The sequence below is a fragment of the Homarus americanus genome, unplaced genomic scaffold (genome assembly GCF_018991925.1).
Source record: "Homarus americanus isolate GMGI-L3 unplaced genomic scaffold, GMGI_Hamer_2.0 scaffold31037, whole genome shotgun sequence".
Lineage (NCBI taxonomy): Eukaryota > Metazoa > Arthropoda > Malacostraca > Decapoda > Nephropidae > Homarus > Homarus americanus.
In genome coordinates this window covers 9,874,101-9,892,171 of record NW_024722227.1, presented here as the reverse complement: position 1 = coordinate 9,892,171, position 18,071 = coordinate 9,874,101, and the positions used below count along the sequence as shown (strand labels likewise).

The 18,071-nt window shown below is 43.9% G+C and overlaps 1 protein-coding gene across 2 annotated transcripts in view; it reads left to right on the top strand.

Annotated features, from left to right (window-relative positions):
- Window positions 1-4,484: 4,484 nt before the first annotated feature.
- The window catches only part of LOC121862376 (kelch-like ECH-associated protein 1), a 141,526-nt gene continuing 127,939 nt past the window's right edge, over window positions 4,485-18,071 (top strand). Inside the window, exon 1 of one of the 2 annotated variants that reach the window (XM_042360635.1) lies at window positions 4,485-4,793. In XM_042360635.1, coding sequence (XP_042216569.1) covers window positions 4,719-4,793 — 75 coding nt within the window. In that variant the 5' untranslated portion in view covers window positions 4,485-4,718. The remainder of the gene's footprint in view (window positions 4,794-18,071) is intronic. The other variant, XM_042360633.1, reaches the window with a different exon arrangement.

The window sequence follows — 18,071 nt, the reverse complement described above, 5'->3', positions numbered from 1 at the left end:
AAGGTAAGATAAACATCACCACGTGCTCATGAACACCACAACATCATGATAATCACAACCACATGATCAATAACAAACATATGATCGTAAAGTTCATAAACACTACAAGTGACTACAATCATACATGATCATAAACACCACCATATCATTAACAAACATCACATGATCATAAACACCACATGATTATTAACAAACATCAATGATCACAACATGATCATAAACACCACTACATGATCATAAACACCACCACATAATTATTAAGTAAATATTAACAAACACCACAACATTATAGTAAACACATCATGATCATAAACACATGATTATTAAGAAACAAATCAATATCATCATAAATACAACTTTACCATAACCACCTGTTACCACCACATGATTTTAAGCACCACCAACTTCTGATAAAATACAAACGGAATTCAATACTTGCGAATAACCAACAGAGCAACACATGCTTGTTTACAATTCACCAATAAACTTATGGCTGCTTACTATTTTTAGGTAAATATAACAACTGGGATAAAACATACCTCAACAGCCTTAACTGAGTAAATGTGATAGAAGAGGAATTATTACCAAGGACGTGTGCAGAAGACTGGGAGAGAGCGGGGCTCACCAGTCACCAACGAGCAGTACAGTATACAGGTCCAGGATAGGGAGGGGGAGGGGGGGTCAATAAGTACAGAAAATGGTAAGCCCTAAGTCAAAAAAGTTGCCTATAGAAAACTAAAATTATAAGGCGATACTTATGCATTTTTTTCATAAACTTCTCAATATTAGCCCACGCTCTTGTGGATCTAACGTCTCTATCATTGAGAGATATATATCATTTTCATTCATTTTCACTCCATGTTTTCTTTGTCACACTCCGTTCAGCCAAATGAATCCATAATACTCAGTGAGGGAAACTAATGGAGTGCCACCCGTGTCCCAGGCTAAATTATGTTCCGGTGCAAGAAAACTACTTTGCATTTTACGTGGCTTTCTCTGACGTACAGTGAGATATACTGTAAAGGGCAGAATATTGTGTCTTGGTCTTCTTATACACACACACACACACACACACACACACACATTCTACACACCTGTGCCGTGAATACTGTGGAACCTAACCATTATTATTCACATTTTACTACATATTCCCACGGAGATATGAAGGCGATTGTTTTCAATATATCGTTAAGTATGAGATAACTTTGTGTACGTCGAATATAGGATCAGTAAACAGTGTAATGCTTCTATTAGCTTCAGCTCCAGTGAGTAAGAGGTTAAGCTGTGTTCTCAGTGTGGTCATCTATAATTCACGGGAAGGACTCTAATTTACGTTGCATTGAAGCCCTATAATTAAAGCTGCAGGGAATCCTCCAATTTAGGTTGACGGAATGCCTATTATTTAGGTTGGGAGGAGTGTACACCCTTTCACTGTGGCCAACTTTGCTTTACTTGAAAGATGTGACGAGAACTTGATCCAAAACACGAACGTATTGCTAGCCTCCCTCCTCCTCCTCCTCCCCACTGTCTCCAAACCCTCTCGTCTGAACAATTTCCTCAATCGATGATGTACCGAAGGTAAACCAATCTTATCAACTCCTTGTTTTTGTGCCTGTCACCAATGCACTGGTTCAATCGTCACTCAACATTCTTCTTCTCCTCCTGTTTCTTCTCCTCCTCCTCCCCCTCTTCTTCCTGTTTCTCCTCCTCTTCCTCCCCCTCTTCTTCCTGTATCTCCTCGTCTTCCTTCCCTCCTCTTCCCGTTTCTCTGCATTTATTCCTGGTGCCTCGTGTCAGGTGAGCGTATTCTGCCTCCCACTCGAAAGGTGTGTTATAATCCACGTGTGACCTGCAGTTTGTCAAGTGGCACGAGCATGTATAGGTGAGTCTTATCTTCTGTCAATTAGCAGCCTTGTCTTATGTAACGTGTAAGATAAGGTGTGTGTGTGTGTGTGTGTGTGTGTGTGTGTGTGTGTGTTACTCTTATCTCCTCGGAAAAGGAAAATCATACCTTTTGGGAGTCTATTTTAATGTTTATAATTATTTCACAATCTCATTTCCGTGCAGCTCACTATACCGACAGTTTCAATGGTAATGAGAATAATAAGGTAGGACTGTCTTTCGTCTACATTAACAGTTCCGAACTTTATCACGCCTCAGCCAACTTAGTATATGTTAATCGATTTAGATGAAGAATGTAATAGTGAAAGTAACGTTCACATTCTTCAACAAAATCACATTATGTCGTGGCTGGGGTGGTGATGGCGGGAGTATGGTGTTGAGGTGCGTGAGTTGATAGTGCGTCATGCCACCACTATCAGTATTCCCATGACTGGCACAAGTTAGGAGATAAGAGTTGTGGTGATGTATACTATGAATAACCCAGAGAGGCGAAGAATGTCGATATCTCACGTGTCCTAAATGTTGTTGTGACTACCGTGATCGCAGGTGAGTGTCAGTACAGGTATTGTGGTTACCAGCTGGTGTATTCAGGAAGTGTTTTGGTGTTGTTAGTTTTATGTGCCGTGGTGGTGTTCTGGGTGTAGTTTACCTCTAATGTACCCAGCAAGTGTAGTGGTGGTGATCATATTAGTGTTCGTAGTGGTGATGGTCGTTGTGGTGTGCGCGTGTGTGTGTGTGTACTCAGTCTAAGGATGTAGTATGTCCACCCTCACACCCCATAACATACTGTCATTACAACTCAGCCGTTGTTGTATCCCTCTGTCCACCACTGGCTCCTAATATATAGGAAATACTAAACCTTGAAATTTACAGTGTTTTGGTATTCTAGAAAGAGACAAACTCAGTTCACACACACTACTACTACTTTGCTGTCACTCGGAATCGAGTATGACGATCATCCAGCTATGATACAATGATATGAGTTATTAAGGATGTCACCTTCGTTGGTAAGCTCTGAGGTGACGAGAGAGGCCGATACGGAACCGACAGGGTCGTTCACAGATGTTGCACATGTGGAGGGCTACATCTAGTGCGGGAGGGGCGGCGGCAGGGTCTTTCCGACGTTGGCGCTTGTCTGCCTCGGTATGCAGACGGGCTAACTCGAAAGTATTGACACCTCGCGTGGTGCTTCTCCAAGCATTACGGAGTGAAGTAATCGTGTCTCAGGTGAGGGGGTCGATTTAGCATTTTTTCAGGTTTGTCTTAAGACTATCCTTATACCTGTTCAGTTTCCCGCCAGCGCTACGTTTACTATTCGCTAGGTGACTGTAAAGTAGCTGCTTTGGTAGTCTACTGTCGTCTATACGGGTAACATGGCCAGTCCAGCGTAGTTGTTCATGGATAATGGTAGCCTCGATGATCCTACAGTTGGTGTCAGCAAGAATAATGGCATTTGTTCTCTTGTCTTCCCAGCGAACTTGGAGGATGGAACATAGACTACGTTGGTGAAAGTTTTCAAATGCCTTGAGGTGCCTCCTGTATGTGACCCATGTCTTGCTGCCATAAAGCAGGGTGGGGAGGACCACTGCACGATATACGTGCAGCTTTGTTGATAATTTCAGTTCCCTACAGCTGAAGACACGGTTTTGGAGTCTGCCAAGGGCTTGAGATGCACTTCTGATCCGATGTTGAATCTCTTCATCGATGTCTGCGGTGGTGGACAGGTGGGAGCCGAGATACTGACAGTGGGCAACATTAGAGAGGGTAGTACCGTTAAGCTGGATGGATGGTGGAGGTGTGGCTGAACCAGAGGCAGGGTGAAAGAGAATCTGAGTCTTAAGTACATCCACCTTAAGACCGAAGTGTGCATAAGCATCTGCGTAGATGTTCAGGAGCTCCTGTAGGTTGCGTTCGGTGGAAGCTGTGGATAACTTTGTTCTTGCCTGGAGTCGTCTTATGTTGAAAAGATCCTTCATCCGGTACTGCATGTCCACCCCGCCGGCACATACACACACCCACACACACACATTATGCATACACACATAAACAAGCACGCAATTCTTCACACACGCAAGTCCTCATTAATGCCGTCATCATCACTCGGGTCATCAGGTGGTGGTGTAACGTCACTCCATATCACTGAGGAGTTATAAGGACCCGAGCCCGTAACGCATTCCACCAATGACGTTACAGTAATGACGTCACAGGAATGTCCGTCTCTGCTATTGACATTGCTCTTTATACATTGACGCTCAGAACATATCACAGATCTTATGTGACTTGTCTAAGGACATCAAAATAGATAAAATGAATATTATTTTCATTACGACAATATAATTTGATGCTGTAAGCGACAGTATGTATTGTTTAGTTTTTCTAGAACTTAATTTATTAATGTTACATTGCAATAGGATGATAAGATACTGCCTGCATACTTTAACACGTAAGGATCGTCCTACACTACGTAGAACACTTTACTTGTTCTATACATGCTCGTTGCAGTTCTGTATTTCGCTACGAAGGTTGCGCCACTGTTCAGCGCTTTGTTGGTAGTGCAGACAACCTCGCGGCACGCTCTGCCTGTCTCAGACTCGCAGTCTGCCACCAACCATGGACAGGTGAAGAGTGTTGCGCCCCTCCCGCCACAATATTGGCCATTAAAGTTGATATTTTAACTGAGAGTTCAACTTATATACTTTGACTGTGACCTAATAACGTTGACGCGGTGATAACTATTGTAAACACACTTAAAATCCTTTGAAACCCGTGAATAACAGTTTAGAATTTTAAGAACTATTTCACCTTTCCAAACTGTCATGGAAATGTTGTTCAGCAAGTATGAGGACGACTATGGAAGAGTGAAGACCTCATCAGCCAACATGAGCAGCATGGTGAGTAATGACGGTCTCGTCCTCCTGATGGGGTTGGGTGAGGCATATGATCCCACCCTATAACACCTTGCACCCATCTTACCTGTGTATTTTTAATTTGGCTTATTTTCATATTCAATGCAATGTAAGGGGAATTTTTTGTCGTCAAAAGTACTAACTCGCGTATTGGAGGTTACTGTGCACTGTTAATGTCAAAAGATATTATTAAAAAGAAGACATATTACCTTCTAGCTGGAATTACAAGTCTTTATGAGACGATAAAAGTGTTGAGTCACGTAGGAGATATGTTCGCTATATCATTACTTTGTTCAGTATTGCAACCAGTGAATGACGACTCCCGCATTACAGGAGCTTTTTCCCAGTGTCTCCTGTGACCAGCAGATTTCTGAGGCTCTATTGATCTTACAGGGACGCCTTTTATACAGTATATATACTGTTTATTGTAAGTCATCGGTTATTTTCCTATTTTCGTTTTCGCCAACGTCGAATGAACTCGTGCCCATAATAATGACTTACTCCCAACAAATCTTTTTTCCTGGTTCTTCGTCGACCTTGGCATTGGTGCGTATTCCTCATACACAAACACTTCGCCTGTTGAGACGAACGTTATTGTACAGTAGTTGTTTGTAAATTATACCTCGTGTTACAGAGGTCGTTTCAAAGTGTCAGTACCAGCGATGTGAATGACACACTTGCTGACACCTGGTGTTGAGGACCCAGCAGACAGCAGGGTCACTGACTAGTGTAACAGCTGATTAATAAGTCATCATTAATGAATAATTATAAGACACAAGTGAACATCATCATTAAAGCAAGAAGTCGTACGAGGACCATAAACGAGAGGTTGACTGTCGCGACGCTGACTGGCAACACTGAACCTTTGTAGTTTATATTGATTTTTTATAATAGTCAATGGTTAAGAACGAGTGTACGTTGAGTGCCGTATAGTTCAGACCAATCAACTATTGTGTACTTTAGAAATGTAACATTTCTAAAAGACTTGGTCAGTCATCTTCGTCAGTTACCGACTGTATACGACAACTTTGCAGTACTGTATACGTATAGGTCAAGATCATTACATATTGTAGGCGTTTTGTAGTATATTCCCTGCTGACTGTCGCAGAGAATTACACACATAACACAATTTAAGATGAAATCCTAGCTACTATTGTTATTATTATTGTTATTATTATTATTATTATTATTATTATTATTACAAACAACATATAGTTTGTCCATATTTGTATATCACCCATCTTTGTTCCCTGATGTTTTGCCCTATGGAGAATACATGAACAACAAAGGTTACAAGATGAACGCGGGTGGCGAGTCTGGTCATCATCACTCGTTTACTTACGTGAAGATAACTTGAGGTAGTTGTTTAAGATCTTAGTTCGTCCACATTTAAAGGGACATCGGTACAGTGTGGCACCCCCATAAGATAAAAGACTTCAATGTAATCGAAAGTATTTTGCAACGGACAACAAAATAAGTATCTACTTGGGCTGAAGAATTTGAGTTATGAAGACCATCAGAGAATACCTGGGTATATGATCGAGGCCTTTAAGAGTGTGAAAGGAATATATGATGAAGTAATGTGACAACAATGACACCACAGAGCGGCAATATCAGAGGGACAAGATAAGTCCACACTTCACCCATCGACAAAACAACTTCTCATTCCCCTAATGTTGACGTTGTAAAACAAAAGAAAAAAGACTAAAAAATCAGTGGGTAAATCGAGGTGTCACGCATAACTGCAGAACTGAAGTGTTTGTGTTTTAGAACCAATTTAAGATCTCAATATATATACTGCACAGGCGGGGAGTATTCGTCAAGGTCATACTTAAAGTAATTATATCTTCAAATAGGGTCAACCACACTATACTGTTCTCCATTATGGATGAGGTTTTTCCCGTGGCAGTACTCCGAGAACCTACACAGAGGTTCCCTTTAGTAACTACGTATGAGGTCTTCTGCCGCCTTCTCCACCTCACTACCATTTACCTGCATTACTAACATGAAAGTAATTAGGGTTATTTTAGTGTAAGCGTTGCTTTCCAGTAGGAGTAGACGAAACAAGAGCTGGGAGAGGCGGTCATAGTGGTAATTTTGGTAGTGAGGACCGGTTGCAGGTCTCTCAGGGCACGCAGTTCTAATTACAGTCACTGAATACTGGGGCTCTTTTCACTAGTCACCGTGACGACCAACCCCTGGGCTGGTGTCGGTGATGATGTCTTGGGTAACGACTATTCACACACACACACACACACACACACACACACACACACACACACATACCAAACGTCGTTAAATAAATAAAACTATGTTATCACGACTCAAAATAGCAGTGCGTGTCTTGGGTTCAACAGTGACTCTTAAACTCTCACGTTTACTTTGTTTGAGCTTAGTCCACGTGTCGCCCACCTGATAAACATTTCGGGGAATAAAATTATAGCATCACCAGACGTGACGAACAGGTACTTTTATCGCCGCTGGCTTCAACTACAGTGCTGGCGTTGCCTTACCTGAACAAACATTAAATCCCTCAGCCTGCGACAGATTTACAGACTGCCCCGGAGGGGGCTAGTTTATTGGGCACCCCCTTACATCCTGTGCAAGGTGAAGCGCAGAAGCGTTTACAGCGCCCATCTGGGAAGCATGCGGAGTTCATGCTTACCTTTATTACTATGTATTAAGGGCGTGGAAGCCTGAAGGGTCATGGGTTTTGTCAGCAAGTTGCATAAAGTGACAGAATGATGAGTGTGTGGGGGGAAATTCCCGGTACATTTCATCTGTTTATAGCAAAGCGCGGCAGGTCCCTAATAATGTCAAGTGCCAGGCCTGTCACTAGGAGGAGGGATATCTGGTCAGGGAGGGAAGGGGTGTTGGTAACGGCTGGGGACCTGTAGGAAGTCATAGGACAAGTGAGGATGTAGTGACGGAGGGTGTGAGAGTCGGGTTGGCCACAAAGTTTACAAACAGTGTGGCCAGGCTCAGGGTTGCCAATGTACTCCCATAGGTACCTGTACCTTAGGCGCAGTCTCATGTATATAATCTGTTGAGATCGAGTCAGAGATTGATACTCTTTGTAGTGGCGGTTGGAGTCACCGGTTACAGCGTCATAGTGGCATAGTGTGACGCTGCCCCGTTGTTTCAGGTGTGTCCATTTTACATCGAATGCTTCTCGTTGTGTGGCGTGTATGCGAGATTTGAGATGATTCAGGGAGAGGGCGAGAGTGGCTTCAATATCTTCTTCTTGTGTTGCTTCTTTGGCAAGTCGATCAACAGTGTCACAGGCAGTTATTCCTATATGTGACGGGATCCAAATAAACTTGACACGGATGTCATCAGTTTGTTCTAGCCCGGCGACGGCGGCTAGGGTGTGTTGGGCGGCACGGGAGGAGGGGGAGGGTAATTTGAGCCTTGCTAGCGCAGAAGTGCTGTCACTGATTATAAGGAGGTTCCGGCGTTCAGTGCGAGCATAGGTCGCCCCCTCATGAATGCCCGCGAGGATGGCTATGCTTTCAGTGTCAGTGGAGGAGGCCCAGTCGTGGACCCTGATTTTCTTGCGGGCCTAACGCTCAGGAATCCATACAGCTGCCCCAGCACAGCCCAGCGTGGTGACAGACCCATCACAGTAGACGAGGATAGGAAGGAGGGAGGTCGTAAGAGAAGAGGCGACATCATCAATCTGCTCAAGGCAGTTAAGTTTGAGCATATACCGCAGTTGGGTGGATTTACGACCAGGGAAGGTGTGGACGACAACATCAACACACTGGGAGGACGTACACCCCCCTCCCCACGCGACCTGAGACCTCCCCAGATGTGGCGGCTGGGGCGGTGCTTACAGACAAGAGGCCCTGATTCTTCTGAGTGTATGGTTTTGTTATCACCGCTGGCTACATAATTTTTTTTTTAGATTGTCCACGAGGGATCTAGTTTATTGGGCACCCCCTTCCCTTACATCCTGTGCAAGGTGAAGCGCAGAAGCGTTTACAGTGCCCATCTGGGAAGCATGCTAAGTTCATGCTTGCCTTTATGACTCGTGCATTAAGGGCGTAAAAGCCTGAAGGGTCATAGGTTTTGTCAGCAAGTTACATAAAGTGACAGAATGATGAGTGTGTGGGGGGAAATTTCCCGGTACATTTCATCTGTGTATGGCAAAGCGCGGCAGGTTCCTAATAATGTCAAGTGCCAGGCCTGTCACTAGGAGGAGGGATATCTGGTCAGAGAGGGAAGAGGTGTTGGTAACGGCTGGGGACCTGTAGGAGGAGGTCATACGGAAAGTGAGGATGTAGTGAGAGAGGGTGTGAGAGTCGGGTTGGCCACAAAGTTTACAAACAGTGCGGCCAGGCTCAGGGTTGCCAATGTACGCCCATAGAAACCTGCCTAGGCGCAGTCTCGTGTACATAATCTGTTGAGATCGAGTCAGGGATTGATACTCTTTGCAGTGGCGGTTGGAGTCACCGGTTACAGCGTCATAGTGGCGTAGTGTGACGCTACCCCGTTGTTTCAGGTGTGTCCAATTTTCGTCGAATGCTTCTCGTTGTGTGACGTGTATGCGAGATTTGAGATGATTCAGGGAGAGGGCGAGAGTGGCTTCAATATTTTCTTCTTGTGTCGCTTCTTTGGCAAGTCGCTGGCTTCAGCTACAGTGCTGGTGTGTGATGCCATTAAATCTTTCGACCTGTGATCTTGCCAGATGTAGAAGTGTTTACAGACAAGTCCTGGTTCTGCTGAGTGGACTGTCTTAGACTGGTGGCGGTGGCTGCCCGCCCCTCCATGAGACAGATCGCCCTCTCCAGTGATGCTGTGAAGACCAGCCCTCTGCTCGTACTGGTGAACACCGACTTACAATCCTGTCCGAGAATTTGTGTAGATATAATTTACGCAGTACTGTTGTCTCTTGGAACACCATACTGATCTGCATTTACCTGCACTTGTAAAAACAGCCTAAGTGATGACATACCCCTCGGTACTGAAATATTGTTGACTAATTACGCCTACTCGTTTCTGCCTAACCTGGAGTAACAAGACAATGCAGAATGAAGCGAAGCTAAGATTAATAGAGTTATGAACTTTGTGTTATGTCAGTATGTTTAATAAATTGTAATTAAGATAAACTTGTGTGAGACTAACTAATTATGTTTCAGATGAATCACCATGTAATATTATGAATATCTCCTCTGCAGGTTTTGACCACATCAATAAATATTGAATGCATCAAAAGGTGGGTTTCAATCATTCCCTTCGACTTGCCCGTCACCTGAACGTCCTTAACCAAGGCTTTTACAGATACTGCTAGTGTTATGATGAGATAAGAACATAAGAAAATAAGGAGTCTGCAATAGGCCGGTTGGCCTGTGCATGGCAGCTCCTGTCGAGAGTTACTACCACTCTCTATCATCCATGAATCTATCTAGCCTCCTTTTGAAACTTTCCAGCGTTCCAGCACTTACTACAAAGTTGCTAAGCTTGTTCCACTCATCCATCACCCTTTGTGTGAACCGGTTCCTTCCTATCTCCCCCCTAAACCTAAACTTATCCAACTTAAATCCGTTGCTCCGAGTCCTATCCTGCTCGGATATTATAAGAACTTTATCTATATCCCCTTTATTGATTCCTTTCACCCACTTAAATACTTCTATCATATCTCCCCGCACTCTTCGTCTTTCTAGGGAATGCAAGTTAAGTTTCTTTATCCTATCTTGATATGGAAGGTTTCTAAGTCCCGGAATCATTTTTGTCATTCTTCGCTGCACCGACTCCAGTGAATTGATATCCATTCTATAATAAGGACACCAGAACTGAACCGCATAATCGAGGTGGGGCCTGACTAGCGCAAGATATAGTTGCAATAAGACCTCTGCACTCTTATTACTTACACTTCTAGATAGTTCGGTGTGGTAGTGAAGGAAACACGACTTAGAGATGGAGCTTTATTAATGACGTTTCATCACAAGACGCTTCTTGTGACGAAACATTAGTAATAAAGCTCCATCTGTTAGTGGCGTTTCCTTCACTACCACACCACCATCTGTCCACTATGAACAATATTCAGACGAAAGTTCACTTGGCATCACCCCCTACCCTCACCACTCACTAACCTTCACTATTTCACTCACCCACTGAACAAAATTTACTAAAAAAAAGTGAAGTGCAGAAAATCACAATTGTCTAAGTTTCTTTAAAATATAATGCTTGAAATTAAGTTAGATTAAGTTAATTAATACAGGTGGAATCTTGCCCTACAACTGCCTTCACCTGATTCACTTCTCAATCACTCCTCCCATGAATAAAAATAAAATAAAAGTTAAATCGTGAGTGGAATGAATCAAATTGACATTCTGGTTGTACAAGATTACACTATCCAGACATGGCCTTGGCAGTGACCCACAATTAGTAGGTTCCCGACTAGAACAGCTGTGTAGGTTTGGAAGGATCAGTGTAAAGCTACTGACATACGACACAGAGCACAACTAATGGTGTTTTAGGTCTTGTCCGCGTGTGTACGAAATCCCTCAAAGAATTGAGGCTCAGAAATCGTTTTAAATATGAAACTTGTTATGCATTCGCTTCTTAATCTGAAGACAACCTACTCGTGCAGTTATGTTGGTGGACGGAGTGAGGCAGACACCCACCACACACAAGAGCTTGAGTCACTATTGTATGGACGATGACTCACACGTCCCAGACCTTCACCCCATTCACGCTACACCTCTCACCCCACATACTCACCCTCAGGCTGTCCTCCAGATCATCCCCGTCACATGTTGCCTACACCGGGTCTACAGTATGTTCCTCTGGGTAGCGTCCATAAAGGAGTCATTGTGTAGCGGAGGGAACACAGGCGCTGTTAATCACTCTTGCTGTAGCTGTTTTGGTAGTAAAGACCAAGTAAAACAAACGAAACTCAAAAGACGGGCTGTTAATACTTGTAACCTTATGTACACCAAAAAATATGTCCACCTGAGTCCGATGTATTCGCAAATAGTGATCAAATTGTTCGTCCATTGTGTAATATTGTCTTAACGAGAAAAGGGACAGATAGGTTTTTTGTGGGTATACAACACCGCCTGGCGTAAATCTTAGAACTACCAGCTAATGTAGACCTATAATAACTTGCTGAGGTGATGTGAAGTTATTGATTACGATGGTACTAAATGTGTTGACGAAAGGGCTAACATCTTAACCCATTAAGCCTCAAGAGGTTTTCAACGGATAGTTTGTTTTAGTTTTCAGTAGATCTTTCTTTAATTTACTATAGTATGTTTACGTTTACAATGGTTAATAACAATCGATAATGTGTTTTTCAGTTTACAATGGTTAATTACCGACATTACTTCGTAAGTTTAATCTTACTAAACTGGAAGAGAGCTGAGAGGAGTAATCTTAGCTCTAATGCACGAACAAAGTAGCTTATTCGGGCATTGATACGAATGACGTGAAGAAAATATCAAGGTTAGGCCTATTGTTAGATATAGGCCTACTATTACTATTGTTTAAGATTGTAATGGTTAGTCTTGCTCTTACGGTAAGTAGCCTACTTGAAGGAGAAAAAATGTGAACTCTGAAAACTTAGTGGTCGAAATTCCCATGTTAGTTACGAAAGTCAAAATTTTACTTCCGTGCCCCTTAGCCCACTGCTTTACAGGTACATTGGTGGTGGTGGTAGCGGGGGTTAGTAGTGGTAATAGACGTGTAAGTACGGTATTTGGTGCTACTACTAGTGGTGGAGGTGGTAGAGGGGGGTAGTGGTGGAGGTGTTGATAGTGACGGTGACGATGGTGGTAGTGATGGTGGAGATGTTGGTAGTGGGGGAGGTGTTGGTAGTGGGGGCAACGATGGTGGTAGGGGTGGTGACGATGGTGGTAGGGGTGATGCAGATGTTGATAGTGATGGTGGAGATGTTGGAACATGGTAGTGATGGCATTGATGATGGTAATGGTGGCGACGATGGTGGTAATGGTGGTGACGATGGTGGTAGAGGTGGCGACGATGGTGGTAGAGGTGGCGACGATGGTGGTAGAGGTGGTGACGATGGTGGTAGGGGTGATGCAGATGTTGATAGTGATGGTGGAGATGTTGGAACATGGTAGTGATGGCATTGATGATGGTAATGGTGGCGACGATGGTGGTAGAGGTGGCGACGATGGTGGTAGAGGTGGCGACGATGGTGGTAGAGGTGGTGACGATGGTGGTAGTGATGATGATGAGTATTGCAGAGCGACGGGTTAACCTCAAGGATAGATAGTCTGATTTTGTGTGTAGTTGTGTACATATTTCTCGTAATTCAGTGTTGTAGACTCGTAAGCTCGCCACAGAACCATATAATAGTGAAAAAAAAGAGACGAAAGGTTTATTCAGCTCTTCAAGTTTTCAAGACAATCGGTCAAAACATAATGAATGATTCTTAATTGGAGATTACGTGAAGATTAGCCCCGTTAGATTGTTTCACGTGATGATTAACACTAACGTAACTAACCCCTCCAATTAGAGTTAGGGAGTTTAATCATCACGTGAAATAACCTAACCTGTTCCAATCGTCAACGTTGGATGGCGAAAATCGTACAGGGGGATGACACCTTATAGATGACACAGTTTTCACACTTTGATGTTAACATGGGAAGGACCGCAGCTCATTGCCGCTGTATAAAGCTCCCGAGTCATTATTTCCAGTAGCTGCGGAAGACCATGGCTAAAGCTTACGTTTCCTGGTGTTCTGGTTGTTTGTTTTGGGTTCGAGAGAGAGGTATAGTAAACCTAATCTGACCTAACTACATGAACACTCGGCAGACAGTATCATAGCATCCTTTTTCCATTTAGTGTCTCTGTGTAACTTCCTTTAAAGTCCTTAGATACTATAACAGCAGCCCTTAACATGGATGTTGTCAGGTCAAAGCAAATCTAGAATTATACAAAGAAGAAGTAAAGCCTTGTGTCTTACGCGATAGTATGATGTTATGTTGCGTGTTACAGTACTTCCCACTAACACCTTTAAGCTCGTATATAAGACCACACACTAGACATTATTAATTACAAATATTCACCCGAGCGGATGGAAACCCTGCCCGCGAACCGTTACCTTGGCAGGATAAATATCACACTAGTGACAACTGTAAATTAATGAAGTCGGTGATGGACACGGCCTCATGGTCATGTTATTCTTTAATCCTCGGACAACCGTTACCATGGAAACATCTGGCCACTTTCGGCTCAATTTACCCCATAAACTTATCATGCGGCCCTTGTCACATATTGATCAAACCTGAGAATGTTTGATGAAAATCCACAAACCCGTTCTCGAGTTCTATTTGGGACACACACACACACTGCCCCTCAGTAGCTGGTATGGTGATTCAAAATTAAGAGATATAGAGTATATATCTCTCTTGATGCCTGGTTGAGTAAGGTGTTGGACCCTGGCGTCGTGAGAGGTACCGGTACTGAGGATTACAGTAGATCAGCGGTCGTGTCCTCGTGGAGACAGCGTGGCAGAAGTGACGATTTACCGAAGACATCATCGCACCAGCCCATGCATGCAACCACACATCCGGAAGCTGTTTAGCAACGTCAGGCTGCTGTAACTTAAGCAGACAACAAATGATCAATAAAGGTATTAGATACTGTGGCTATGACCGCTGCCATCACTCTGTTTTGTGAGAGATGATGCAGACTCTAATGTCGTCTTGGGGTTGAGAGACCACAGGTGGCAAAATTAGCCTGTTAAGTTTTCATTATACTGGAGTGATGAGAAACGCCTGCTAAGGAAGGATATGGTGTTCCATGTGATATTATGACGTGGTTAGTGGCCATGAGACTGATGCAACCACATGGTAACACTGAGCCTGTTCATCCGCAAACTCGTAAATATATCTTCTTTCAAGCATCTGCAATTACAGTATTATCAAGATCTGTCGTATACTTTGTGCGTGTGTGTGTGTGCGTGCATGCGTCATTTTGCGGTGTTATACTCCCTTAACCTACACGAACTCCTGACATTCTCTTGACCTTTTGTTGTGCAATACTAACCACCCACGTGCGGTAGTCACTTAGACATTACTTTACGTGTTGGAATGCTTGTCTCAAAATGTTTGTCTGTTTATCTATATATTTCTATGTCTGTCTGTGTAGCTACATCTGTCTTAAGTATCTGTATATCTTTGTGTGTCTATCTATATATCTTTGCCTGTTTGTCTGTCTTTCTATACATCTCCATCAGTCTGTCTGTCAGTGTCTGGTATAGTGTTGCCAACCCTTGACAACAACATTTCGACTTCTTGTGGTGGCAACATGACCGTGCTACTACACCGTGAAGGCGGATCGTTTACAATACGTTGCACTGTACGGACGGCCTCTCAATTGAAGTAAGATAAATGGAAAAACTCATTGAAGGGGGGGGGGGGGACATTTGTATACACGCTCAGGTTGAGAGTATTAATAACACGAGTGCCAGAGTCGAGTACTGTTGTCGTACTCCAGATCAATAAGAGACTCCGTGGCAGCCTCTCGAGATAACAAATTTGTCCCATCACGATTCTTTAGTGTTAAGAGGGTCATCATGGGAGTCGTGACGATATATAAGTCACCCAGGAATGATTTTTTTTAATCCTAAACTTAACGTCTACTGACCCTGGATCACCTGAAGATTAGGCACCCTAACTTCTATCGCCTTAAAGATTAACTAACCTAACATAACCCAACCGATCTAACTTCACCTAATCTAACTCAGCCCGAGGTAGCATACAGGTGTTTAATCATGTGAAATAAGCTGGGTGGATAGTTTTCAGGTAATCCCTGTACCTGGGTTTGTTTGTTGAATCAGCGATGAAGATCCATACTAAAGAACGTCAAGTGAACGTGTAGGAAGGAGGGTGTGACATTAGGTGGTGCTGGGAGCCCTGAGCGAGTCTAGGCCTAACATGCCCATCAAACACTCAATTAAGGTCATAAGTATGCTTCCTCCCCTCCCGTCACCCACCCCCACCCACTGAGTATCACAAGGGAAGGGGGTCAAGTTCAGGAATGACTCGTCAGAGGTTCATGGGGGTGAATTGGGGTGAGGGTGGGGTAGAGTTGGAGGTCACAAGGTTCTCTCCACACTGAGGCAGACGCAACCTTTGTTCCCGTGAACCGTGGCGCGCTGTGTGTGGTTGTCCCTTGAGTGGCGGCTCAACTTCACGTCAACTCGGCGGGGTGGTAGATACTCAGCAGCAGCCTGGTGTTGGTAGGGGAGGTGCTTTGTGTGTGTGTCTGTCCGGTGATTACGTACAGGAGTGTTATAAGAGAGGGGTAGAGATACGCCGCGGGCTTATAATCTGCTCCTCAGTAACAACTAAAGAAAAACATCAGGGGGCTCACTGTTAGAGGACCAAGTGGGCGGCCTCGGGGTCCTCTAGCACCCACACGGGGCCACCCCCACTCCTCAGCTCTCAGATGGCTAAATCCAGTTTATCACTAACTGAGGATGAGGAAGGTCACCTAGAAACGATATGATGAAGTCTGTACGTGATAAGGACGCCGTTTTAGCTACAATATTTGTCACCTTCATGGGGGAATCAGTCACGTGTATTCCGATATCCTCAGTTACGGTGTAATATCACTAAGAATCTGATAATCTGGCCCTAGCTCAGACGAGCTCCTCTGGTATTCGGCTTAGCCTGGTGGGAGGAATGTTACCACGTACTTGAACCTTGACTTGGTGAACAGACTGTACATTCCCAACACCAATCCATAGACTTGACTATGCAGCAGTTTGGTTCAAATCTAGGCGTAAATTTGGCACGCAGCTGCTTCACGAGTCTACCTACGCTGGAAGCTCAACCATGTTTACGTTTTGTCCCTTCCTCCTTCCACTAGTTATCCTGATGATAGAACTAAAATGCTTACATATTTTTATCTGTAATTGCAATTTTCTTATAATAACATGAAATTAAGATATTCTGGAACCATACAATATTGTAACAACAGTTTCCAGAGCTCCTTTACACATGTATTTATAACATATACTGTAGGTGGAAACGGCAGGATCTGCATCTGAGACCAACAACTTCTGCTGTACTTAAAGGCCCGTCCACACGATCGAGCAGTGCCCGACTGGCACGCGCTAAATGCCAGTTATCGGGCAAAATTAGCGGGCAAACCAGCGGATTGCCTGTGCCCGTCGTTGAGCGAAATCATGGTCCGCCTGCCTGGTGGTTTGCTGCCGGATATGGAGCGACTACTCTGCCAGACAAACGATAAAACCGGAAAACCGACATTCCGATAATATTGTCATTAACATTCAACATAACACAAGCCTGCAATACAAGACACGTGTTATTATTGGAACCTCACGTGACTGTCAAAAACAGCTGATCACTACGCCACCGCTGACCTCGGGGGTCGGGGTCCTCAAGTCGGTGAGGTATGAATAGAGATACTGATAGAACGTAAGCTAGTACTTTGTAAAACCTGAGTTAAGTACTGCAAATGTGATACTTATATGTTCCCAGCTCGGTCCAGATGTCCAGTGTATAACCAAATAAGCTTATGCAATGTACATTATTGGCGTGACAATAAACGGGAGATTGTTTATGAATTATGTAATGAGGACATTAGTGTGTGTTCTTCGTTCCTGCCGCTCTCCTCACTCTAGTCCCATAGCTTCCTGTCTATGCATATCATAATTCTAACATTATTCAATGAATTTTTATGTACTACAAATCTCACCTGCAAGTAATCTTCCTTGAGTACTTCATACATGGCTTGACAAGTTGCAGATATTATGCAAGACAAACTTTGTTTTGATATCCTCGTTCTATACTGAAGTGACGTGTAGGTGCACCCAGTTGAAAGATATATGAGAGTTGCCTCTAGACGAGCCTCTGCAGATATACTGTACTCTCCCTCATATTGGTATCCTGTTTTTTTTATATACCGGTATGGTTCCACTTTCGCTAGAAGTTTGTAAAAGGTGTTGGGGTCCATTCTCATGTAATTGGTAAAGTCTTTCTCATGTCCATCTTGCAGTTCACGTAAAATCGTGGCATGACTTCCCAATACATTTCTTCGACCTAACCACTCTTTGCACCATTCCTGCGACACACCATGGTGATCGTACCGCACCCGCCACTGCCAACCACCTACTAGCTACCGGCGCCAGACTATGACTGCCGCCAACCACCCCGGTGTGTACAACAACACACAGGCGTTGCCCGGTAAACGGGCAAAGCCCGCCGGGCACTGCTCGATCGTGTGGACGGGACTTAAGAGTCTTACAGCACAAGATAGACA